This window comes from Centropristis striata, chromosome 13 (genome assembly GCF_030273125.1).
Source record: "Centropristis striata isolate RG_2023a ecotype Rhode Island chromosome 13, C.striata_1.0, whole genome shotgun sequence".
Classification (NCBI taxonomy): domain Eukaryota; kingdom Metazoa; phylum Chordata; class Actinopteri; order Perciformes; family Serranidae; genus Centropristis; species Centropristis striata.
Genome location: NC_081529.1, coordinates 32,322,862 through 32,345,478, shown reverse-complemented (window position 1 = coordinate 32,345,478; position 22,617 = coordinate 32,322,862). Strand labels below are relative to the sequence as shown.

Genomic DNA, 22,617 nt, shown 5'->3' with positions numbered 1-22,617 from the left:
GTAATAAACGCAGGTGATCCTGTACTATAGAGGAGGAAGTGTGTGTGTGTGTGTATGTGTGTGAGAGAGAGAGATAAATGAGGGGATAATAAGGATTAGGGTAAAAAAGCGTTAACCAATCCTTCAAGAGGATTTTTGCTCTTCCCTTGTTGTACAGTGAATCTTAAAGGGATAGTGGGTGGTTTCTTGAGGTGGGGTTGTATGAGGAACTAATCCATAGTCAGTGTATTACTGACACAGAAGCTAAAAGATGTACTGCTGTGGACGGGGGCAGTAGCAAAATGTATTTTAGCCACCTAAAAAAATCTGTATTGACTTAAAGGAACACTCCACCGTTTTTTCATATTAAAACATGTTATTCGGGTAAGTAAGACGAGTTGATACAGACCTCTTGCGTCTCAATGCGTGCACTCAATCGCCCTGGCGCGCGGAGCTACTTGGCTAGCACTTAGCTTAGCCCAGTTCATTCATTACGGTCATTACGGCGGAATAGCACTTGGGAGCACTTCGACTCGGCGCAGTAATATCATCACTCCTGACGGAAGTGAGAGGGAGCGGATGTGATGATATTACTGCGCCGAGTCGAAGTGCTCCCAAGTGCTATTCCGCCATACATTATAGTTCTCCTTTTTATCCGCTTAGAAAAGCGCCACGTTTTATTTTGTGTCGCCATACTTGGTCGTTTAACTACTCGTGTAGCTGTATTTAAATAGGGAAAACGTGGAGGAGTTTGGTCGCTTCTAACTGTCCATCTGTTTGGATCCTAATGAATGAACTGGGCTAAGCTAAGTGCTAGCCAAGTGGCGCCGCGCGCCAGGGCGATTGAGTGCACGCATTGAGACGCAAGAGGTCTGTATCAACTCGTCTTACTTGACCCAATAACATGTTTTAATATGAAAAAACGGTGGAGTGTTCCTTTAACCCTCTGGGCTCTATGATGGTGTCGTCCTGATCAGATCACGTGAAGTTTAACAAAAAAACATTCAACATTGATATTCCCAAGTCATGTAAAACCAAAGATATGATAATAAGATAAGCTAATAATGATAATATGTAATTTTGCACATAGTTTGTTTTGAAGAGTTGCAGCTAACAAGGAAAAAAACGGCTATAAATATACATGTTTTTATGGGACATTTTTGTATATAGTTTTATTATATTTAAATTTCACCTTTTTATATGTTCATATTTGTATCCTATGTTTACATTTTCAAGTTCCAAAACAGTTCATTGAGCTTATTTGTGGTAAATAGTATAATTTTTCATGATTTTTGGGCTCAATATGTTGATAAAGTAGGTTAAATTGAAAAAATAATTGTCAGATCATATAGGTGAAGAAAAAATGGATACCAAATATGGGTATAGTAAACATTTTTTATGTGGTTCATGAAGGGCAAAATCAGAAGTGTTCAAAAACGGCCAAAATAGGCTCAGACCCCAGAGGGTTAAATGTATACTCTATATAGAACATTTTCAGAGCTTTACCTTGGCTTCATACAGCTCTGTTAAAGTTTACAGGGAGGAACTAAAGCTGTCATCTATGCGAACTTGAAAGCCACCAGACTCACAAAAACAGTAATTTTACCTCACAGAACACAGGATCTGCTGGTCTTGAGCTACCTCAATCTTTTGTTTTGTTCATTTTAATGTGTGACTTCTGTGTTTTAAAACGTCAATTCAAGTGTGTGTGTACAGATATGATACATGTTTAGTTTATATTATTATGTACTCAGTTTCTTTTGTACTTTCTGCCTTTTGAGAGACAAAAATGTGCTGAGACTGTCACTGTAAACTCTTCTTCTTCTTCTTCTTCTTCTTCTTCTTCTTCTTCGTCTTCGTCTTCTTCTTCGTCTTCTTCTTATTATTATTATTATTATTATTATTAATAACTACTTGTTTCTGTATGGACATATGTACTAAGTTTGCCATGTACCTGAGCCTTGTAGAGTTTAAAAGTTCAATAAAAACTTGAATTTAAAAAAATTAATTAAAAAAAACGTCAATTCTAATTAGCTAAAGTCACACAATAAACTCAACAACTGCTTCAGTGGTAGACCAGCAGCTCCTGTGTTCTGCATGGTAAAATGGTAAAATAACCACTTTTGTCAATGGAGTCTGGTGGCTTTCAAGAAAGCATAGATGGATATAACAGCTGCAGTTCCCCGTTGGAAAGGACTGTCTGTCTGCAGGGTAAAGCGGTGAAATTATTCTAAATATAGCATACACTAAAACTTGTTTCGACAGCAGTGCATTACTTAGCTTGCATTAGGGTTGTCAAAAGTATCGATACTAAAAAAAGTATCGATACTAAAACGCTGTATCCGGATACGATATTCATTTTCAAAAGTATCGATAGTATCGATATTGTTACATGTGTAAAGCATAGCCAAGGAAGGCAAGGAAAGTTATTAATTATTTTATTTTTTTTAAACAAGCTTGCCTAATATTGTGCACAGCATACAACCTCAAAATATTGTTCTAATTGTTATTGTTTATTGTATTTATTTTTTGCACTACCTCAGACCCGAAGCTTGTTATCATAGTTGCAGTTTCTTTTTGCACAACTGTTTTTTATTATAAATATTTAAACTGTTACATGTTGCATTTTTCTTGTTAATAAAAATATTTCTGTTATATTTTGGGGTCTTTGTTTTTATCCTTGTGGTGTCGAAAATGGTATCGAGTATCGAACATTTTCCTGAGTATCGGTATCGAGTTGAAAATTTTTAGTATCGTGACAACCCTAGCTTGCATCAAGGCCTCATTGTTTTAAATATTCCTTAACAAGTGTTTCATGCTCCTGCAGGACCTGCGGTATTTTAAGTCGAACAAGACTGACAGAGGCCTCCTGCAGGAAGGATGGATTGACAGCCAGGACCCCATCATGTGCTCCTACAAACTGGTCACAGTCAAGTTTGAAGTCTGGGGCCTGCAGACACGTGTGGAGCAGTTTGTACACAAGGTCAGGAAATAAAAACCTTACTTTAACCTTTTTTTACTCAAGATCTGTGTCAGTGCTGGAGGCGTTTCATTTTCGGCTCTGCAAACATGTGATACACAATCACATGTTCCATTTTCCATTTTCGCTTGCTACAATATCTGCCCTGTTCACATGCTACTGCAGAAATGGGCAACTTAATTGCTGCAGGGGCCCACAGTTTTTTAATCGACACTACCACAGGGCCACATATAGGACCGTGCACTTAACATTGTAACATATATGTCACATCACAGATCTTTGACATTTAGGGGTAGATTTTTTTATTAAAACATCATAAATGTGTTTTCTACATGGTCCACTTAGTCTGTGGTATATCCCACATAATTTTCCTTTAACCCTTTGATCCACAACATGGGTCTAAAGTGACCTGACTGAGTTTTTATTTTCTATATCTTTGCAATAAATTAATTTCATCATTCAGAATTGCAGGTTTTCCTCAATCACCTTGTTTTTGATCATCATACATCCCAATTTTTTGTTTTCATTTCTTACTTTTTGTAAAAAGTATGAAAGGAAAAATGGATATGATGATCTGTTGTAATAAAAAAAAAGATATTCAAACACACAGCCAGCATGAAATAACATGGGACATGAATGCAGGTCATTTCGGACCCATGTTGCGCATTAGAGGGTGTTTATATGTTGTGCATCAAAGGGTTAAGGATAAATAGGTCTGGTTTCTTATGGGTTAATTTATTGCAAAGATATAGAATGTAAAAAGTCAGTCGGGATGAAACTGCAATTTTAAATATGTTTACAGTGCAGTAACTTAACATATTTCATGCTCAAATGCATGTTTAACAGTATAAATAGGAATACAAAAGGTTTGAAGCAAATAAAAAATAACCACTTACTGGGGTTTCTTTTTTTTTCAGTGCAAGAACAGCAGACCAACATTAATTGCAAGAAGTAATTTTGTGCATTTTTACACTGCACTTTTAAGATTTCATGCTCAAATGCATGTAGTTGTACTGAGGGCCACTTCAAGTGAGGGTGCGGGCCGTATGTGGCCCCCGGGCCCCCAGTTGCCCTCCTTTACCTTGGCTGCACAGTTTAAACCTCCTGTTCCCAAAAACCCATTTAGCCTAGCCCTCTACAGCATCTGTCCCTGGGGTGAACTGTCCCCGCGCTCTCCTTGCCCGAGGCGCACACAAACACACACACACACACACACACACACACACACACACACACACACACACACACACACACACACACACACACACACACACACACACACACAGGGCTATTACTCACATGGCAACACCGGTAGTGACTCATATTAATCACATTCCTTCAGGGGTGAACGAAAACATTTAGAATTTAAAAAATGTTTTGAAAGTCTAAACAGCCTTCAGAGTTTACTCCTTCTGACTCACATCCTTCCTCCTTGAACTCCCTCTTTACCTTTTTTCCTCTCTGATTTTGCTTCTCTCATGCTTCCTCTTCCTGTGTTTTGTTTTTTTCTAATCCTTCTCAGGTGATTCGAGACGTCCTGCTTTTAGGACACAGGCAGGCGTTCGCTTGGGTGGATGAGTGGATCGGTAAGTTTATTAGACATGGAGGTGCTCATGAAACATGGGTTAGTAGTATTGTGTGTGTAGACTTACAGGTGCATTTCAATGAATAAGAATATCATAGAAAAGTTTATTTATGTCAGTAATTCAATTCAAAAAGTGGAAATAACACATTATATAGATCCATTACACACTTGTCTTAATTTATTTAATTTCTTCTAATTATAATGATTACGACTTACATTTAATGAAGACCTAAAATTCAGTGTCTAAAACAAATGGAATGTTACAAAAGACTAATTTTAAGAAGTATGTTTAATATGGAAATATTGGCCTGTGAAAAGTATTTCCATCTATATGACTCAATACTTGGTTGGGGCTGTTTGACTTGAAATACTGGAAATTGAGTTTTTCATCTTATTCTAATGTATTGACATGCAAGATTGCAGTTTAATAATGTTACAAAACCCTGATCAGACAAATACAGACAAATGTATGTATAAGCAGGAATCCGGTGTTGCGAAAAAATGCACTTAAAAATCCAATACAATAAATGGAATGACATTTATTTGCCTTTTTAGCCCAATCTATGTGTAAACCCAAAGTATGCATTATTGATTATATTACAAAACAGTTTAGCTACAGCTAATGAGAATATGGTTTTTATGAGTCTAACAAGGCCATTTAAAGCACTACTATTCAAATATTTATATAATACTAAATATGTGGTATTTTGTCTTGTAATTACCAGAAAGTGAGTGTGTGGTTTACACAGGGTTTTATTGTTACTATGGTTTATAACATGGGTCTCAAACTCGTGGCCCGCGGGCCAATTGCGGCCCTCGTGACGATATTTTGTGGCCCCCACCTTGATATGAAAGTTTAATGTGATTTTTTTATGAATGGCACTTTACCGTGTTGTGTGTGGAAGGTCCCTTTAATTACTTTTTTTGGTAATTTTGTGTCTTTTAAAAAAAATAATTTTGTGTCTTTTTTTGGTAATTCTGTGTCTTTTTTTTGTCATTTTGGGTCTTTTTAAAGTAATTTAGGTTTTTCTGTCATTTTGTGTCTTTTTTTTAGTAATTTTGTGTCTTTTTGGTCATTTTGTTTCTTTTTTTAAGTAATTTTGTGTCTTTTTTGGTCATTTTGTTTCTTTTTTTAAGTAGTTAAATTTTTTCTGTCATTTTGTGTCGCTTTTTTTGGTCATTTTGTGTCTTTTTTTAAGAAATGTATGGGTTTTTTCTGTCATTTTGTGTCGTTTTTTTTGTATTTTTTTGGTCATTTTGATACTGCCTCCAGCGGCCCCAGGTAATTTGAGTTTGCGACCCCTGGTTTATAAGGATAGCAGTCTGTCTGAATGGATAGAAACTGCTTCAACCTTGTGTTTGGGTGTTTAGCATTTAATAATACGAGACAAAAGGTCAGAACCAACAAAGATAATGACAGGGTGCTGCCATGCATACACATTTATTATAAAACCCAGAGCGCCGTCCTTCCAAAGGCGATACAGGAGTGAATGCAGAGTTTCTACACCTGCAGCAATTTAGTCCTCAACTAGCACTAGTACAGGTGCATCTCAATGAATTAGAATATTGTGAAAAAGTTAAATATGTTTTGTCAGTTTTGTCAGAAAGTGAAACTCGTATATTATATAGATTCATTACACATAGAGGGAAATATTTCAATCCTGTTTTTCTTGTAATTTTGATGATTCTGGCTTAGAGATAATGAAAACACAAAACTCATTGTCTCAGAAAATTAGAATGAATTTCATGAAATCTCAATTATGTCAAATTTGAACTGTGCTAACTTATCTTTTTAAATATATTTATTGTTATTATATTTATTGCACCTACATTTAAATTATAAGTAAAGATCAGCATCCCAACCATTTGTATTCCTTTAATCTATTCCTAAACAAAATGTCCACAATTAGAAATATGTCATTTGATGATATGAGACAACATACGTAGATTTTTTTCCTACTTTTCTACTTTACATAGAACTTCTAACAATCACTGGGCTGTTTAGGTGTAATCATAGCCACACCTATTTAATTTCCTAAGCAGTTGACTATTTCTATGTTAATCATAAAACACTGGACAATGTTTTACTGCTTTTGGTAGAATTAAATTACAGTCACAAAACAAACAGTCCTATCACTCTGTCTAACTGTACAATGCCTCCATCCAGTGGTGGAAGAAGTATTCAGATCCTTACTTAAGTAAAAGTACTAATACCACACTGTGAAATTACTCCACTACAAGTAAAAGTCCTTCATTGAAAACTTACTAAACTATCAGCATCAATATGTACTTAAAGTATGAAGAGTAAAGGTACTTATTATGCAGAATGGACCCTATCAGACTGTTTTTATATATTATTGGATTATTATTAATGATGCATTTAGGTTATCAGCATTTAATATTGGTACAGTAGGGATAATTTAACTACTTAATTTACTGTTATGTGGTGTCATTTATTGAAATTTAATCATAACACATTGAAACAAATACGAAATACAGAAAACAAAAACAGAGATGAGTTTTTGAGTTCAGATTTGGGAGACAGGTCCTGTAAGCTATTTTTAAAAGGTGGGTTTTGAGTTGATTTTTGAAATTGATCATGTTTTTCATAATAAATATCGACCTGAAAAGTAACTTAAGCTGTCAGATAAATGTAGTGTATAGAGAATAGAGTAAAAAGCACAATCGTATAAAGTTACATAAATGGAAATACTCAAGTAAAGTACAAGTAAAAATTGTACTCAAGTCAAGTTTATTTATATAGCACGGTTCATACAACACATATGGGACATAGAGGTGTTACTACACTGTTACGCTTATGTACAAAATTGTGTTTTCCATCTAAAAATTCCCAGCTATAATGATCTGCAGAACTGTATTTACCAATAATATTCAGGTGGAAAATAAAAAACAATTTTTTCACTGTGTTTCAACTTCCATCACTCAATAACAGCAACACTTATTCTGCCCTGCAAAGTCTAACTGCAGTAACTATGAAAAAGGTAAAACTGAGAAAAACTGCTTTAAAGTTTTTTTTAAGTTTTTTAACTGGTCAGCCAAATGAGTTATATAAGTGATATGACACTTATTTCAAGGTTTAGGTTAATTTGCAGGAATGCTAAGGGGTTATGTACAATACTTGAGTAAATGTACTTAGTTACATTCAAGCCCTGCCTTCCTCCTGCAGACATGACCATGGAGGAGGTACGAGAGTACGAGCGAGCCACTCAGGAAGCCACCAACCTGAAAATCGGCACCTTCCCTCCCGCCATCTCCATCTCAGAGACCCCTCTGGCGTCCAACCCCCGCAGCGGGCCCAACAGCGCCCCGTCCACCCCGCTCTCCACGGAGGCCCCGGACTTCCTGTCGGTGCCCAAGGAGCGCCCCAGGAAGAAGTCCGCCCCGGAGACCCTGACCCTGCCCGACCCGGGCCGCAGGGATTCCCTCTTCAAGCTGCCCAGCTTCTTCTCCTGGAACTCCAGTCCGCAGCCAGAATGAGAGCGGGGCGGTTGCCGCTGGTGATTGCCCTCGACCCGTGCATCAGTGGAGGATGCTTGCCTGCCCAGCACATCCCACAACGCCCCCCCTCAGCCAGCTGAAGCGAAGGAGACTTTTCACCGTGCTGGTGATCCCACAGCCCCCTCAGCAGACCTGCCGGTGTTCCAGCACAAAGCCAGCAGACTTCAGCAGCCTTCACAGGTGCAGACAGTCTGATCTCCACAGTAAAAAGCCCCGCGAGGTGTAAAAGGTATACCGCGTCCCATTGAGAGTCTAACAAAAGCAGCTGGAGGCTCCTCGTTTTCTTCTCATCAGCTTGATTAGTCACATTGAGTGTAGCAAACATTCCTGAAAAAGTTCTATCCCGCAGATTATCAACCTCCTTTTTCTGTCACCGCACATAAAACTTTTACATGTACAGAATTTGTTTCTTTTCCTGCTTTAACCCAGAAGAACCCAGACCCAGTAATCCTTAACCCTTAATAGGGCACTCGTTGAAATACGTGCAAATTCCAAATTTCAACCCTAGAGAATATTAGAGGATATTACAGACTGCCAGAATGTGTAAAAAAAATATATATATTTTGAGAAAAGTTTATGAGATTAAAGTGGCAAATCTAGGACGAAAAAAATTGCAGATTTATGAGTTTTAAAGTGGTGAATCTGCGAGAAAAAGCTGTAAATCTGCGACTTTTTTCGCACAGATTTGCCACTTTAAATCTCTTAAATCTGCGACTTTTTTTCTTGTAGATTTGCCACTTTAATCTAGTAAATTTGCAACTTTTTTCTCAAAATATTCTCAAATGTCATGGTGTCTCTGTCTGTGACGTAGCCTGATCTTTGCTGATTAGCTGGAAGAAATCCATGTGGTTCTATGAAAAAACAGAGACAGGGGGACCTCATTTAGACATCCACTAAAGTTACCAAATATAGTTCTTCGCCCGATAAAGGGTTAAAGGAAAATTATTGGGGATATACAGTACAATAGACCAAGTGGACCACATAGAACACATTTATGATGTTTAAAAAAAAATAAAAAAATACTAGCCCTAAATGTCAAAGATCTTTGATCTGACATATATGTTACATTGGCCGTTTATGGAATTATTTATGTTTATGATATTTCTTATTTTTGAATGAATAAACTAGACACATTTTCTGCTTACTGTGATATCAGTACAGCACTTTGGTCAACCTCGGTTGTTTTAAATGTGCTCTATAAATAAAGTTTGACTTGACTTGACTTGACTAGGGTTGTCACGATACTAAAAATTTCAACTCGATACCGATACTCAGGAAAATATTGGATACTCGATACCATTTTCGACACCACAAGGATAAAAACAAAGACCCCAAAATTGAACAGAAATATTTTTATTAACAAGAAAAATGCAACATGTAAAAATGAACAGAACCACAGGTTAAATATTAATAATAAAAAACAGTTGTGCAAAAAGAAACTGCAACTATGATAACAAGCTTCAGATACTCGATACTTTTGGAAAAAAAAACGTTTTAGTATGGATACTTTTTTGAGTATCGATACTTTTGACAACCCTAGACTTGACTTACAAAAACACAAATTTGCCTTTTTTCTTTGCATCTCCACAACATATATAAAAATTGTGACATTAAGCCATTGACGCCTAAAACTGCCTGTAAAACCTCTGGGCGTTTTTAAAATAAGCCCCTAAAACCTGAAGTTTTTCTGGAAATTCAACAGAAGTGTCAATGCTTCTACTAAATTATAGATTTTTCCGCCTCTGTAGCAGATAGAAATGAAATTCAAAAAGTATTTGAGAGCTTGTACAAATACTACAAAACAACGTATCTGCTTTCCAGGCTTCAATGGGTTAATAGTGCCGTTAGAGTACAAATTCCATTTCAGATTTGTTTTAAGTAACAAAATAATAATAATAAATCAATAATAAATTAATATAAATAACCCTGCCTCATTTGATGGCTTCTCAACAAGCTACTGTGGCTGTAGAACGCTGAAAAACACACTTATGTACTTGAGAAAACCTACATGAACATTACTAGAACATTTAAAATGTTTCTCATGGGTTCTTATGGGTTCTTATGGGTTAAGCGTCGGAGTCTCTGGCTTGTGGAGCTTGTGGTTTGGCGTATCTGTTTCTATGGTTGGGACTTTTCGACAGATTCTTGTCGGCCACTGTATCAGTTGAGTATTATGGTTTTCACAGTCAGGTGTAAGGTGATTGTGTGTTCTTGTAAATACTGTATGATCATTATTTAACCGGTGAAATGTCAGTACTTAAAGAATATCATATCCAAGTGATGATGCTGCTATGGAAACGCTCGTGTATTTTAAAGATCAGGACTCTCCATCTTCTTTAAGTGTTTATTAATCGTGAGTTCTGTCTAAAAGTAATTGCATGATTTTAACTGCAGAGGCTGCTGTTTAAATATTAAATGTTCTCTATGTTTTCTTTGTCATATATTTGATGTTTTAACAGAGTTTTTAACGACTGGTCATGATGTTTATCTGCTTTATTCGACTGTATTCTTTTTTTTTTTGTCATACTTTTGATGGTTTTGTATTGAGTAAATTAAATTAAAATGAAGTCCTGTTATATCCATAAATGTGTGAGGTGTCTTGTTAATAGAGGTAGGAATCAGCACGATATGATTTTATCCCGATGCTTTAGTCACGATACGATATTATTGTGATTTTGCGATATGCTGAGTATTGCGATTGAACTGTTTAACTACATTTTGTGTCCACAAAATTAAATTTGACCAAGATTTGTTTTGTCAAATAAGAGAAAATTCTCAGTGGTAACACTTTTTATTATGAAAGACATATTAAACATTAATTAGTTGCTTATTTGCATGCAAATAAGTAACATATTGGCTCTTAATTAGTCATTATTAATGCCTTAAAAGCAATAATTCTGAGGTTATTGAGGGAAAACTCTTCGTTAATGGCTTAGTGGTTGTATAATAAGACCATGCAGAATAAGGCATTAATAACTACGACTGCATCTTAGTGTTATTACATCTTCTCTATTTTGTCGGTTTTTGACTCCTTTTCATTCTGTCTTTTTCTTTCTTTACCATTTCTAATCTTTACCATGACGTGTTGGTATCATTGTTTTCAGCACAAGCTCACCTATATGACCTGATTATATTTTCATTTTGACTTACAGGATCAACATTTTGAACACAAAAAAACACACACAAAAAATACAAAAAACACACATGAAAATTACAAAACACACATAAAAACACATCAAAAAACACATAAAAACACCAAAAAAACACACACAAAAAACAACAACAAAAAAAAAAACACAAACAAATTACAAAGAACACAAATTACAAAAAACACACAAAAGATTGCATTAAAATTGCTGAATGCACACAGCAAAATTAGAAAAATCTCTGCAAACAAAACTACTTACTACACTTGGTCAAGGTGTTTTGTTTTTTTCCCTTTGCTGAAAAACTCAAAACTTTAGAGTTCAGCTGACAGCAGGGCTCCATGCTGCTTCGTTTTTACGTTGTGACATCATGAAGAAGTCGTGCTCCGGGGCTTTCGTGGACTCCAGAGGGTTTAATGTTCTCTGTTGGTTTTAGTCTTAAAAATAGAAACAAACTGGATAAAATGGTCAGACTGTGTTGTAAAATAACTGGCACTGTATAGGCACCATGTGCGTCAGGATATCGTACGGTAAAACTTTAATGTCCCTGAGGGGCAACTTGATTTACAAACATTCGTATAAGACACAAGACATAAAATACAAGTACAACATACACACAAGTGCAATAGTAGAAACAACACAGTTCCAAATTGTTCGCTCACTGTTAAAACTAGTAGGATTATAGAAGCATAACGTCCTGACATCATTGCTTGTTAACCCTTTATATAACCCTATATGTTATATTTGCAACCTGTGTTCACATTTGCAACATTTGATCAGGTCATATAGGTGAGGTTGTGCTGAAAAAAATCGACCAACATGGCATTTAAACATTTTTTTAAGTGGTGTATACAGGCAGAATGAAAATGATAAAAAAATGGACAAAATAGCCCAAAACTCCATAGAGTTAAGAGCAGCAATAGCAGATGGGACAGAAGAGATCCTGGACCTGTTGATGCTGCTGGAAACTAAACCTTCACCCTGAAGGAAGCAGCTGGAACTCAGCATGCAAGGGGTTAATAGAGCCAGAAACAATGGGCTCATCTTTACGGCTCAGAGCATTGTTTCTGACTCTATTAACCCCTTGCATGCTGAGTTCCAGCTGCTTCCTTCAGGGTGAAGGTTTAGTTTCCAGCAGAAAACTGAGCAGCGACTCCTTGGAGTGTCTGTTAGTCCAACCAAACGCTGAACAAGACATTTACTGAACAAAACGTTCAAATAAACTGTCATTAAGTGGAAATACAGTGAAAGGATCAAAGTTATGAGACCAAACTGCTAAACGCTTTATATCTATATAACTTTATTGACACGTTGCCGTGGATACGCATTGTTCTGCTTCTCTCCTGATGACGGCTCGCCTTGTTAGTAACCTGTCAATCAAAGGTAGCCCCGCCCCAAATCATATGATTCTTTATCTTCTATTTTCTTCTAAATGGGGCCATTATTAGAACTATTGACATCAAATTGTCTTGAAGATTTTTTACTAGCGACTGTAACCATAATGTTGTCCTAAAAAAAAATTCTGAGGTAATAAATCAAGTGAGAAGTTTTCTCATTTTGCATTGAAATGAATGGACTAAAATGTTTTTGCAGCCAAACTTAGCGCCCCCTGCTGGTATTTTCGGCAGAATGCAGCTTAAAGCACTTCCTGGTTTGCCTCCATGCTCAGACCAGGATGCAGAACCTACAACATAAATAAATGATGCAAACCACTCAGTCATTATAAAAGCTTTTATTACAAAAAAAAACAATGACCTGAAAGTGTTGTACAGGCATGTAGGCACAACCACAGCTGCTTTAACAAACAATACTCGACAAGATGCTGTTTTTTTCCATCATAGTGCATAATAAAATAAATATTACACAAGCACTCGTGTTTTTTATGAGCGCATATGACCACACAATCAAAGCAATGTTGCTAACTTCCAGTTCAATGGCTTGACGTCAATAAAATGGGAGTCATCAATGGAAGTTAAAGTTATGAATAAAAGTTAGAGCTTAAAATGTGCAAAGTTCACTTTGACCATAAAATGTTAAAGTGTTTTTTTTAGATTTTAAAAGCAAGCATCCATTCCTCTTAGACACCTCAAATGTTGAATACATTAAAAAAATAATAATGTCAGGATAAACATGAGGTGTAATGGCAGCACAAACACAATGAGGTTTTCCCATCCCGACATGTAAACACAATAAAAATCACCACCGAACATCAACCCAGTATATATAAATATGTAAAGTAGGAAAAGAAGAAGGCAGAGGTCTGTTGATGGTGTGCGTGATTGTGCTGGTGCTTCGTTATTCCCTTCATCATCTTTCCTGGAGGCCGTTTGTTCTCTGTCTCTCTTTGAGGCTACGCATGCTGTTGAGGAAAAACTCATACCAGAAAAAGGTGAAGCCTGTTGACAAGGCGGCCTTCACCAGGCTGGGGGAGAGGCCTTTGAAGAAGCCTCGGACGCCCTCCTCTTTGGCGATTTGAACCATGCAGTCCATCAGGCCTCGATAACTCCTCACCTGCAGGAGAAACAGGACACATTAAGTTAACTAAGTAACTGTATCCCAAATTGGACGCCGTTCGGCTAAGATTCTATCAAAATGTCATATTAACTACTAGGGTTGTTGTCAACTCGATACCGATACTCAGGAAAATATTCGGTACTCGATACCATTTTCGATACCACAAGGATAAAAACAAAGAGCCCAAAATTTAACAGAAATATTTTTAACAACAAGAAAAATGCAACATGTAAAAATGAACAGAACCACAGGTTAAATATTTATAAGAAAAAACGTAAGTTGTGCAAAAAGAAACAAGCTTCAGGTCTGAGGTAGTGCAAAAAATAAATCAGTACAATAAACAATAACTATTACAACAATATTTTGTATGCTGTTCACAATATGAGGCAAGCTTGATAAGTCGACTTTTCTCTGCTTATCTGGGACTTCAAGAGAGAAAATAACACTTTTCATCGATACTTTTGAAAATGAGTATCGTATCCGGATTCAACGTTTTAGTATCGATACTTTTTTGAGTATCGATACTTTTGACAACCCTATTAACTACTAATATAAATGATCACATTATGCTTCCAGTTAATTCAATGGTGTGAAACTAAAGTCTGACTTCTTATTTTTCGAACCGTATATTGTTTTAACCGTGTACGTTAGCCTCGGGTTTACCAGAGTCGGCTAAAGGATGCTAACGCTGGTAAATTAGCCATGCGCTAACTGTATCCCAAACACCGTTCGGCTTAGATTCGATCTAAATTTCACATTAAATACTAATATAAATTATCATGTTATGCTTCCAATTAATGAAATGGTGTCAAACTACAGTCTAACTTCTTATCTTTCGAACTGTATATTGTTTTAACCGTGTATGTTAGCCTCGGGTTTACCAGAGTCGGCTAAAGGATGCTAACGCAGGTGAATTAGCCGCGAGCTAACTGTATCCTAAATCGGACACTTTTATCTCCTTGCTGTAAAACAATGAGCTGCTGAGTTTTTGGGGGGAATTTGGATGTTTCTGGGTAAACCAAATAAATAACACTGTTATCAACACACCTGGACTGTACTTCTGTCCTTCACAATAAAATAATACACATTATTGACACGTTAGACAGGGCCGCAGATGGGATTTCTGAACTGGGGGGGACGAAGCTGTCAGCAAATTATTTTAACTAAATTAGTTATTTTTCCACTCCATGCCTTAACCCAAATATGTTTTATTAAAAAAAAATTAAATGTAATCAACTATAGTCTAAACAACAACCAACATCTTTACATAAATAAAAAGAAGTTTGTACATGAAATTCCCAGTGCAGCCAAACAAATTTACTGACTTGAAGCTGACTCAATGAAGGACCCAAAAACATCCGTAGGGGGGTCCGGGGGGCAAGGTCCCCCAGAGAACATTTTTGCCCTAAAAGCCTAAATTTGGTGCCTCTCACACATTCTAATGCCACTATTCCATCTTAGTCATTGCATATTTCTAATGAATTATTATAAAGGAGAATAAGGGTTCTTCTATGTTTTATATAAGGCATCATATTTTGACAGTCTTCTTGCATATTCTGTGTTGGACTCTGCGACAGGAAGTTATACAAATTAGTTTTAGTTTAATTTCGTTGTGATTTTTTGTTTTCAAATTCAGTTAGTTTTAATTAGTTTTTACAGTGAGTTTGCTACTTTTAATTAGTTCTTATTTTTTTGAAAATGCTTAGTTTTCGTTTAGTTTTTATTCGTTTTAGTGTTAGTTTTAGTTTTTTTGTAATGGGGTATTTGTTGGGTGCGAGATTCAAAAAAGCCCCAATAAATGTTTCCTTTATTTCTTTTGTCTGATCCATCTCAGCCCCAATAAGGTTATTAAGTCATAAAACCAGATAGATGAAATAGATTTCATGTCAACCAAAAAGGTTCACGTATGAAAAAAGTTGACAAAGACGAAAACGAACATTTTCACTACAATTTTAGTTAGTTTTAGTTAGTTTTGTAACCACACAATACAGTTTCAGTTAGTTATCGTTTTTTTTGAAAACTCTCCTTTTCATTTTTATTTCAGTTAAAAAAAACTAACGAAATAACGAAAACTCGAATTGAAAAAACATTTTTTTTAATATAATAACCTCGGTTAGAGATGATGTGGGGACGGGACTGAAACCGACAGGTAGGCACGTTTCTCTATCATGTTTTGAAGCGGAGAAGTGGAAACCCTGATGTTAATAAATGTTGTAAAAGAGCTTACCTGTCCAAAGTGGACCCTGGCTGCCTCGAAGCCCCCCACCTGCAGCCTCTTCTTGAAGAGGTCGAAGGGGTACGTGAGTGTTTTGCTGATCATTCCGGCTCCACTGCCACAGATCAAACTTTTCAGGTTCCCTTCAAGGGCAACAAAAAAAAAAGGAATCAATTACTTTATATGTGAGCTCAATGTGGAATAATAACAAATGCAATGATGTCCACTGACCTCCTGAGTTTGCAGCTTTGGGTGGTGGACCCAGCAGCTTTTTAAAAACATTGTAGAAGAAGAACTGCAGCCCAGCGTACGGGAACACCGCCACCAGAGTCGGACACAGACCGCGGTAGAACGTCAGCACTCCCTCTGAGCGGCACATGGTGGAGACAGCGTGGCGCAGGTTCCTGTACACCTGAGGAGACACATGACAAGGTTTATAAGTGAGTTTATAAAATAAATACACTTTAGACTACTTTTATCAGTACTTCCCTGCAGTAAATAACAGTAACAATGCTTTAATTTGTCCCATGACCTCCAGGAGGCCATATTGAAACACTATTTTGCAGACTTTTACAAAGTAAACAGCTTTGCCATTTTACACCACAAAAAAATCACTCAAAACGTAATTTCCGGGCCCTTTTGCATCTGGGAAAAAAATTCCTTCTGATAGGTGAGTAAATCTTCATTTTTGATAGCTTCATACACTTAGACTGTTCAAGACATTCATTTCGTCGTTGGTTCAATGGTACAAGAAACCGGTTAAAAAAGTTCCTTTTATCATGTTTTTAATTTTAAATTGTTATGTATTGTACAGTATTGTATAGTTTATTAAATAAATTATGTTAAAATTAATTCAAAAAACTTTCTTCTTCACTTGTGCACCGTTATGGTCTACGGGCAAGAAACCCCAAAAACTTCCAAAAAAAATAAAAATTATAAAATTTCTTCAGATTATGTTTATTGAGTCTATTTTAAGACCAAAAAACACTCCAAACATTTTTTTTCCTAACTGGCATCATAATGCGTAACATAGAGGGTTAAGATCGTCACCTGAGCATTCTTACTGCTTTCTGTCATCAGAGTTACTTTCATATTATAATTTGACATGTAAATCTCCGTGTACAGTACAGGCCAAAAGTTTGGACACACCTTCTCATTCAATGCGTTTTTCTTTATTTTCATGACTATTTACATTGTAGATTCTCACTGAAGGCATCAAAACTATGAAAGAACATATATGGAATTATGTACTTAACAGAAAAGTGTGAAATAACTGAAAACATGTCTTGTATTTTAGATTCCTCAAAGTAACCACCCTTTGCTTACTAGAATATAAGACATGTTTTCAGTTATTTCACACTTTTTTGTTAAGTACATAATTCCACATGTGTTCATTAATAGTTTTGATGAATCTACAATGTCAATAGTGATGAAAATAAAGGAAACGCATTGAATGAGAAGGTGTGTCCAAACTTTTGGCCTGTACTGTACATAAATTAAATTTCACATGTAGATTGTTAAATATGTATAAATCTATTATACCTCCACTGGTGGTGGCGATCTTATTCTAAATGACAGTGAAAACACCAGAAAAAGCAGCATTGCAGATGTGTCTGATTTGGGATTGAGTCTCTATAGAAGAACAACTCTGACTAAAACTCACTCTGACTGTGAGTTGACGTAAGGAACTTCCTGCCTGCTATCAAAAACCTTGTACCTTGGTTTCCCCCTGAGCTGCGAAGCGTGTCCGCAGCGTGTCCAGAGGCTGGCAGACCACTGTAGCGGAGCAGGCGGACAAACCTCCACACAGGAAGTGAACTCCTGAAGTCTGGCTGTCGTACAGCGTCGACTTGTGGACCGCCTCCGTCAGAAACTCAAAAGTGGCAAACTGCAATGCACACATGCACAATAAGTAGTAGAAATTCTCAGATCTAAGTTGTTTGATATACTATGGTTGACTAATAAGAAAATAAGTAAATAAATAAATACTACTACTAATAATAATAATAATAATACATATTTATTTGACATTAAGTGGCTATATATAGAGATAAAAAAATCTTATTTTGAAGTGTTGAGTACCAGGGGATAGGCCTAGATAAGTATTTTATACTTCAGCCTACTCCCTACCAAAATGATATATATATATAAGCAGAGGTGGAAAAAGTATTCAGATCTCTTACTTAAGTAAAAGTACTAATACCACACTGTGAAATTACTCCACTACAAGTAAAAGTCCTGCATTCAAAATGTACTTAAGTGAAAGTACAAAAGTATCAGCATCAAAATGTACTTAAAGTATCAAAAGTAAAAGTACTTGTTATGCAGAATGGAGCCACTTAGATTGTTTTATATATTCCAAATATCATATTAAATTATTATTATTGATGCATTTATGTATACAGCGTTTTAATTTTCTCAAGGTAGGGCTCATATTGACTATTTAATATTCTGTTATGAGGTTTATTTAAAAAAGTGTCTAATCACCTAAATTTATTGTGTTTTTTTATGTTAAACCTCGAGTGAAAAGTAACTAAAGCTGTCAGCTAAATGTAGTGGAGTAAAAAGTACAATATTTGCCTCAAAATGTAGTGAAGTAGAAGTATAAAGTGACATAAAATGGAAATACTCAAGTAAAGTACAAGTACCTCAAAATTGCACTTAAGTACAGTAGTTGGGTAAAAGTACTTAGTTACATTCCACCACTGTATATAAGTACTATATAATATATACTATATGTGTGTAAATGTTTATATGTTTATGTACATCTGTTTAATGGTGCCTATGTGAGTATGTATATGTATATGTATATGCATCTAGTCTACGCTGTTGTAGTTTATGTTGTTTATTTTTTCGGTTCGAAAAGAAGAATTAATAAAATGAAAAATGAATGAAATAAAAATAAGGTAAATCTTGTGATTAGAGGTGATCGTGTCATGAAGACAGTTTTTATAAAGTTTTCAGGTTCTACCTGGACGGCTCCGAAGCAGATGGAGAGCAGCTGAGCGGGGACGTGGCCCTTCCAGAAAGCAGAGGGTCCCTCCTCTGAATAAATGCAGCGAGAGGCCTGAAATAATCCCTGATACTTCCCCTCAGGACTCAGTGAGGACACACGCTCAATCTGCAGCTGTGGGGGAAAGAAATACTGATAAACACACAGGAAACAGACATATTCAATTTATACTGTTTTACAGCTCGAAAAATTAGAATCATTTTGTGTTTTGCTTTGATTCAAATGTCTTAAAAATCAGCATGAATGCTCACTGAGCCTCTTCTATCAGCACCTGGTTGGACATAGTAATGCTGGGCTGACACCAGGAAAAAGGAGCACCACAATAATGCTAGTAAGCTCAGTCCTCAATAAAAATATTGTGATGTCATATATTTAGATGTTTCTTAGTAAAGGAAACAGTAAGGAGACCCATTTAAAATGTATAAATAAATGTATACATAAATAAGTAATAAATAATCAATGATTAACTAAATGAAAGTTGATAGAGCTGATAAATATAATTATTCAATTAAACACATTATAATTAAATAGGACATAAATGTATATCATGAATTCATTTCTAATTGTTCCTTTCCTTTATTCTTCCTCATATCTATTTTTACTGTAAAATAGTCAACTTTTCATGTCAGAAAAACAGAAACCCCTTTTCAGCTTTGTGAGGGGCATTTTGTGGCGTCTTCTCTTCTTTTTTAAATTTTTATTTTTTATTTTAACACAAACCACTGAACACACTAGAGCAGCTGGAGCCAAAAGCTGCTTCTCCTCCATTTAGTCAGTTTTTACTAAGAGCATGATGGGAAAAACTGCTAAAAGAATCTAGAGTTTTTAGTCCCAGCCTCGTCTCAGACTGAGATTTTAGACAGCCTGTGAATATTGCAGGGTAACTATTTACAAGACTACAACTAAACACTTGTCTTTAGATGTGAGCTGATAGTTTTCCAGGAGTCTTTTCCAAATCTTTTCAAAGTCTTCTGATGTATAGTAGCATAAGTTCTCTGCCTCATCGTTACCTGGAATCTGATTTTAAGCACGTCTAAGGGGCTGATGAGGGCTCGGGTGACCATCCCAGCAGCTGACCCGGCCAGGGCCGCCTCCTCTGGGGAGAGCGCTGCACCCTGAGCCCCGGGGTCGTAGCCCACCATGTCTCCACAGCCTCGGACTCCTGAAACTAAAAAAAAAAAATCATGCATACCAGTGTCAAAGTACTCCATTACATTTAAAGGTCTTACATTTTTACTTTTAACTTTATTTCTTATGTTAATGTTTTATTATTACTGTCAGCAAGTAAAGGAGTGATTCTCATGAACATGGTGCAGCTCATAGCAAAAATCCAAGAGCATTGAATACATATTTTCTTTGACCCTTTTTAACAAATACAATCTAAAGTCACTGTTTGATATGAATTTATAATCTTTTTAAAGAATTTTAAGGTGTTTTCTGACATTTTTAGAGACACTGTGAGCTAATTTCATTACCACAATCCTTTTAGATTAAGAAAATGTTCCAAATAACTGTCAGTTTAATGTCGTAAACTATGAAGGTGTAGAATGGCTGTGAATCACAGTTACATTCAACCAAGCACAAGTAGATGTTTTGACAGAGATTTCTACATTTAAATAAAGAAATGAAGATATGCATACATATTATATCTGAATTATTTCAGACTTTATATGTTTTGTTGATTCTTTGCACTTTTTGTTTTAAAGTGTAAAACCAGAATCCTGGATCTGACTTGTATTAATTTGTGATGTCTTGTAAGCGCTACGTTTTACAAGCACAAGACAATATTAACAACTTCATTCATACAGGTACATCTAAAAAAAATTGAATATCATGAAAAAGTTCTATATTTTTCGTATACATAAGGACATAATAATACTAATAATGAAATAAGCACATAAAGCTATGGTCAGTAGGTATATTATACCCAAACACAATATAATTAAGATACATTTGCTAGATATAAGAAGGAAATACTTGGTCGATACTGTCGTCAGCCTAAAGCAATGTAAAAGTATCAATATCTAAAGGAAACTAAAATATCAGGACTTAAAAATCACAAAATATAACACTAATATGTGCAGCAGGTTATGAGGAGCAGATAAAGTCACATCCTGCAGAGGACATGCAGAGGCACCTTGGGGCTAGCTGAGCTAAGCTAACAACAACAGAGCAACTAGTGACTTTATACCCAATCACAGACACTTACCTTAATTATATTAAATGTCCTTCATTAATACAACTCCAGCTGCTGTACTAAACCCTGACATGTAACTGTCCAGCATTACTAGGACAAGGAACAGCTTGTACTGCACGCTATAACTGCTAGCATTACTTCCGGGTCAGACAAAGATGACTCCACCTTGATAGCAGAGAAATTGCGACAAGATGATTCACTGCCTCACTTCAACACCCCGGGAAACGCCTCCCCAGTACCACACTGCAAAAAAAGGTGTCTAAAAACAAGATTAAAAACACTAAATCTGAGGGAAATGATCTTGCTGCATGGACAGATAATTTCACTTGACAAGATTTCTTAAATTAAGATTATTAAATCTAGAAATAAGCATGTTGAACACTTAAAATAAGAAATCAACTCTCAAAACAAGATAAATTAAAGCTGCAAGCAGTGATGAACTGGCCTGAGCAGAGTGATAATTGATCTTGTTTTAAGAGTTAATTTCTTATTTTAAGCGTTCAACATGCTTATTTCTAGATTTAACAATCTTAATCTAAGGAATATTGTCAAGTGAAATTATCTGTCCATGCAGCAAGATCATTTCCCTCAGATTTTGCGTTTTTATCTTGTTTTTAGACACACCTTTTTTGCAGTGTAATTTTTTAAATCTGATTTTATAGTTTCTTTTGGGCTCAAAATGTTGATCCAGTAAGTCGAAGTGAAAAAATAATCAGCTCATAAAGGTGAGGTTGTGCTGAAAAAACTGACACCAACACCACGGCATGGTGGCAGAATGAAAAGTATTCAATAACCGACAAAATAGCCGAAGACTCCAAAGCATGGGTCTCAAACTCGCGGCCCGCGGGCCAATTGCGGCCCTCGTGACAATATTTTGTGGCCCCCACCTTGATATGAAAGTTTAATGTGAGTTTTATATGAATGTCTCTTTACCGTGTTGTGTGTGGAAGGTCCCTTTATTGCTCCAGCTGGAGCTTTGTTTCACTTGTTTCTATGACGACATTAACAAAAAGAAAGGCAGCTGCTACCGGACCTTTTATTATCTGCCGTGTTGTTGAAGTGGAAATGTTATGTAATGTAATTTTGTGTCTTTTTTTTTTTGGTAATTTTTTGTCTTTTTTTTGTAATTTTGTGTCTTTTTTTTTTTAGTAATTTTGTGTCTTTTTTTTTGGTAATTTTTTTTCTTTTTTTGTAATTTTGTGTCTTTTTCTTTTAGTAATTTTGTGTATTTTTTTGGTAATTTTGTGTCTTTTTTTTGTAATTTTGTGTATTTTTTTTGGTAATTTTTTGTCTTTTTTTTGTAATTTTTGTAATTACTTTTTTTGGGTCATTTTGTTTCTTTTTTAAGTAATTTAGTGTCTTTTTTGGGTAATTCTGTATATTTTTTTGTCATTTTGTGTCTTTTTTGTGTCATTTTGAGGGTTAAGTTGCAGTTGCAGTGAGCTCTCAGGGCCACCGTACGCTTCTTT

General features: G+C 35.8%; 2 protein-coding genes across 3 annotated transcripts in view; one reads left to right on the top strand and one right to left on the bottom strand.

Moving 5' to 3' along the window:
• The window catches only part of pitpnc1a (phosphatidylinositol transfer protein cytoplasmic 1a), a 94,256-nt gene extending 85,611 nt beyond the window's left edge, over nucleotides 1-8,645 (top strand). The window contains exons 7-9 of the mRNA XM_059347544.1: nucleotides 2,807-2,962; nucleotides 4,482-4,545; nucleotides 7,732-8,645. Of these exons, the coding sequence (XP_059203527.1) occupies nucleotides 2,807-2,962; nucleotides 4,482-4,545; nucleotides 7,732-8,042 (531 nt within the window). The 3' untranslated portion in view covers nucleotides 8,043-8,645. The remainder of the gene's footprint in view (nucleotides 1-2,806; nucleotides 2,963-4,481; nucleotides 4,546-7,731) is intronic.
• Nucleotides 8,646-12,925: 4,280 nt separating this feature from the next.
• On the bottom strand, nucleotides 12,926-21,353 carry slc25a19 (solute carrier family 25 member 19). Of its 2 annotated transcripts, none has more exons than XM_059347522.1 (7): nucleotides 21,161-21,353; nucleotides 19,962-20,119; nucleotides 18,910-19,065; nucleotides 17,656-17,826; nucleotides 16,170-16,350; nucleotides 15,951-16,081; nucleotides 12,926-13,720 (listed from the first exon to the last, which is right to left on the bottom strand). In XM_059347522.1, exons 2-7 carry the CDS (start codon nucleotides 20,091-20,093, stop codon nucleotides 13,517-13,519), a joined length of 975 nt encoding a protein of 324 aa, XP_059203505.1. In that variant the 5' UTR covers nucleotides 20,094-20,119; nucleotides 21,161-21,353; the 3' UTR covers nucleotides 12,926-13,516. The 2 variants fall into 2 exon arrangements, with proteins under 2 accessions (XP_059203505.1, XP_059203504.1); XM_059347521.1 differs by having other exon boundaries at nucleotides 19,962-20,113; nucleotides 21,161-21,352.
• Nucleotides 21,354-22,617: the final 1,264 nt, after the last annotated feature.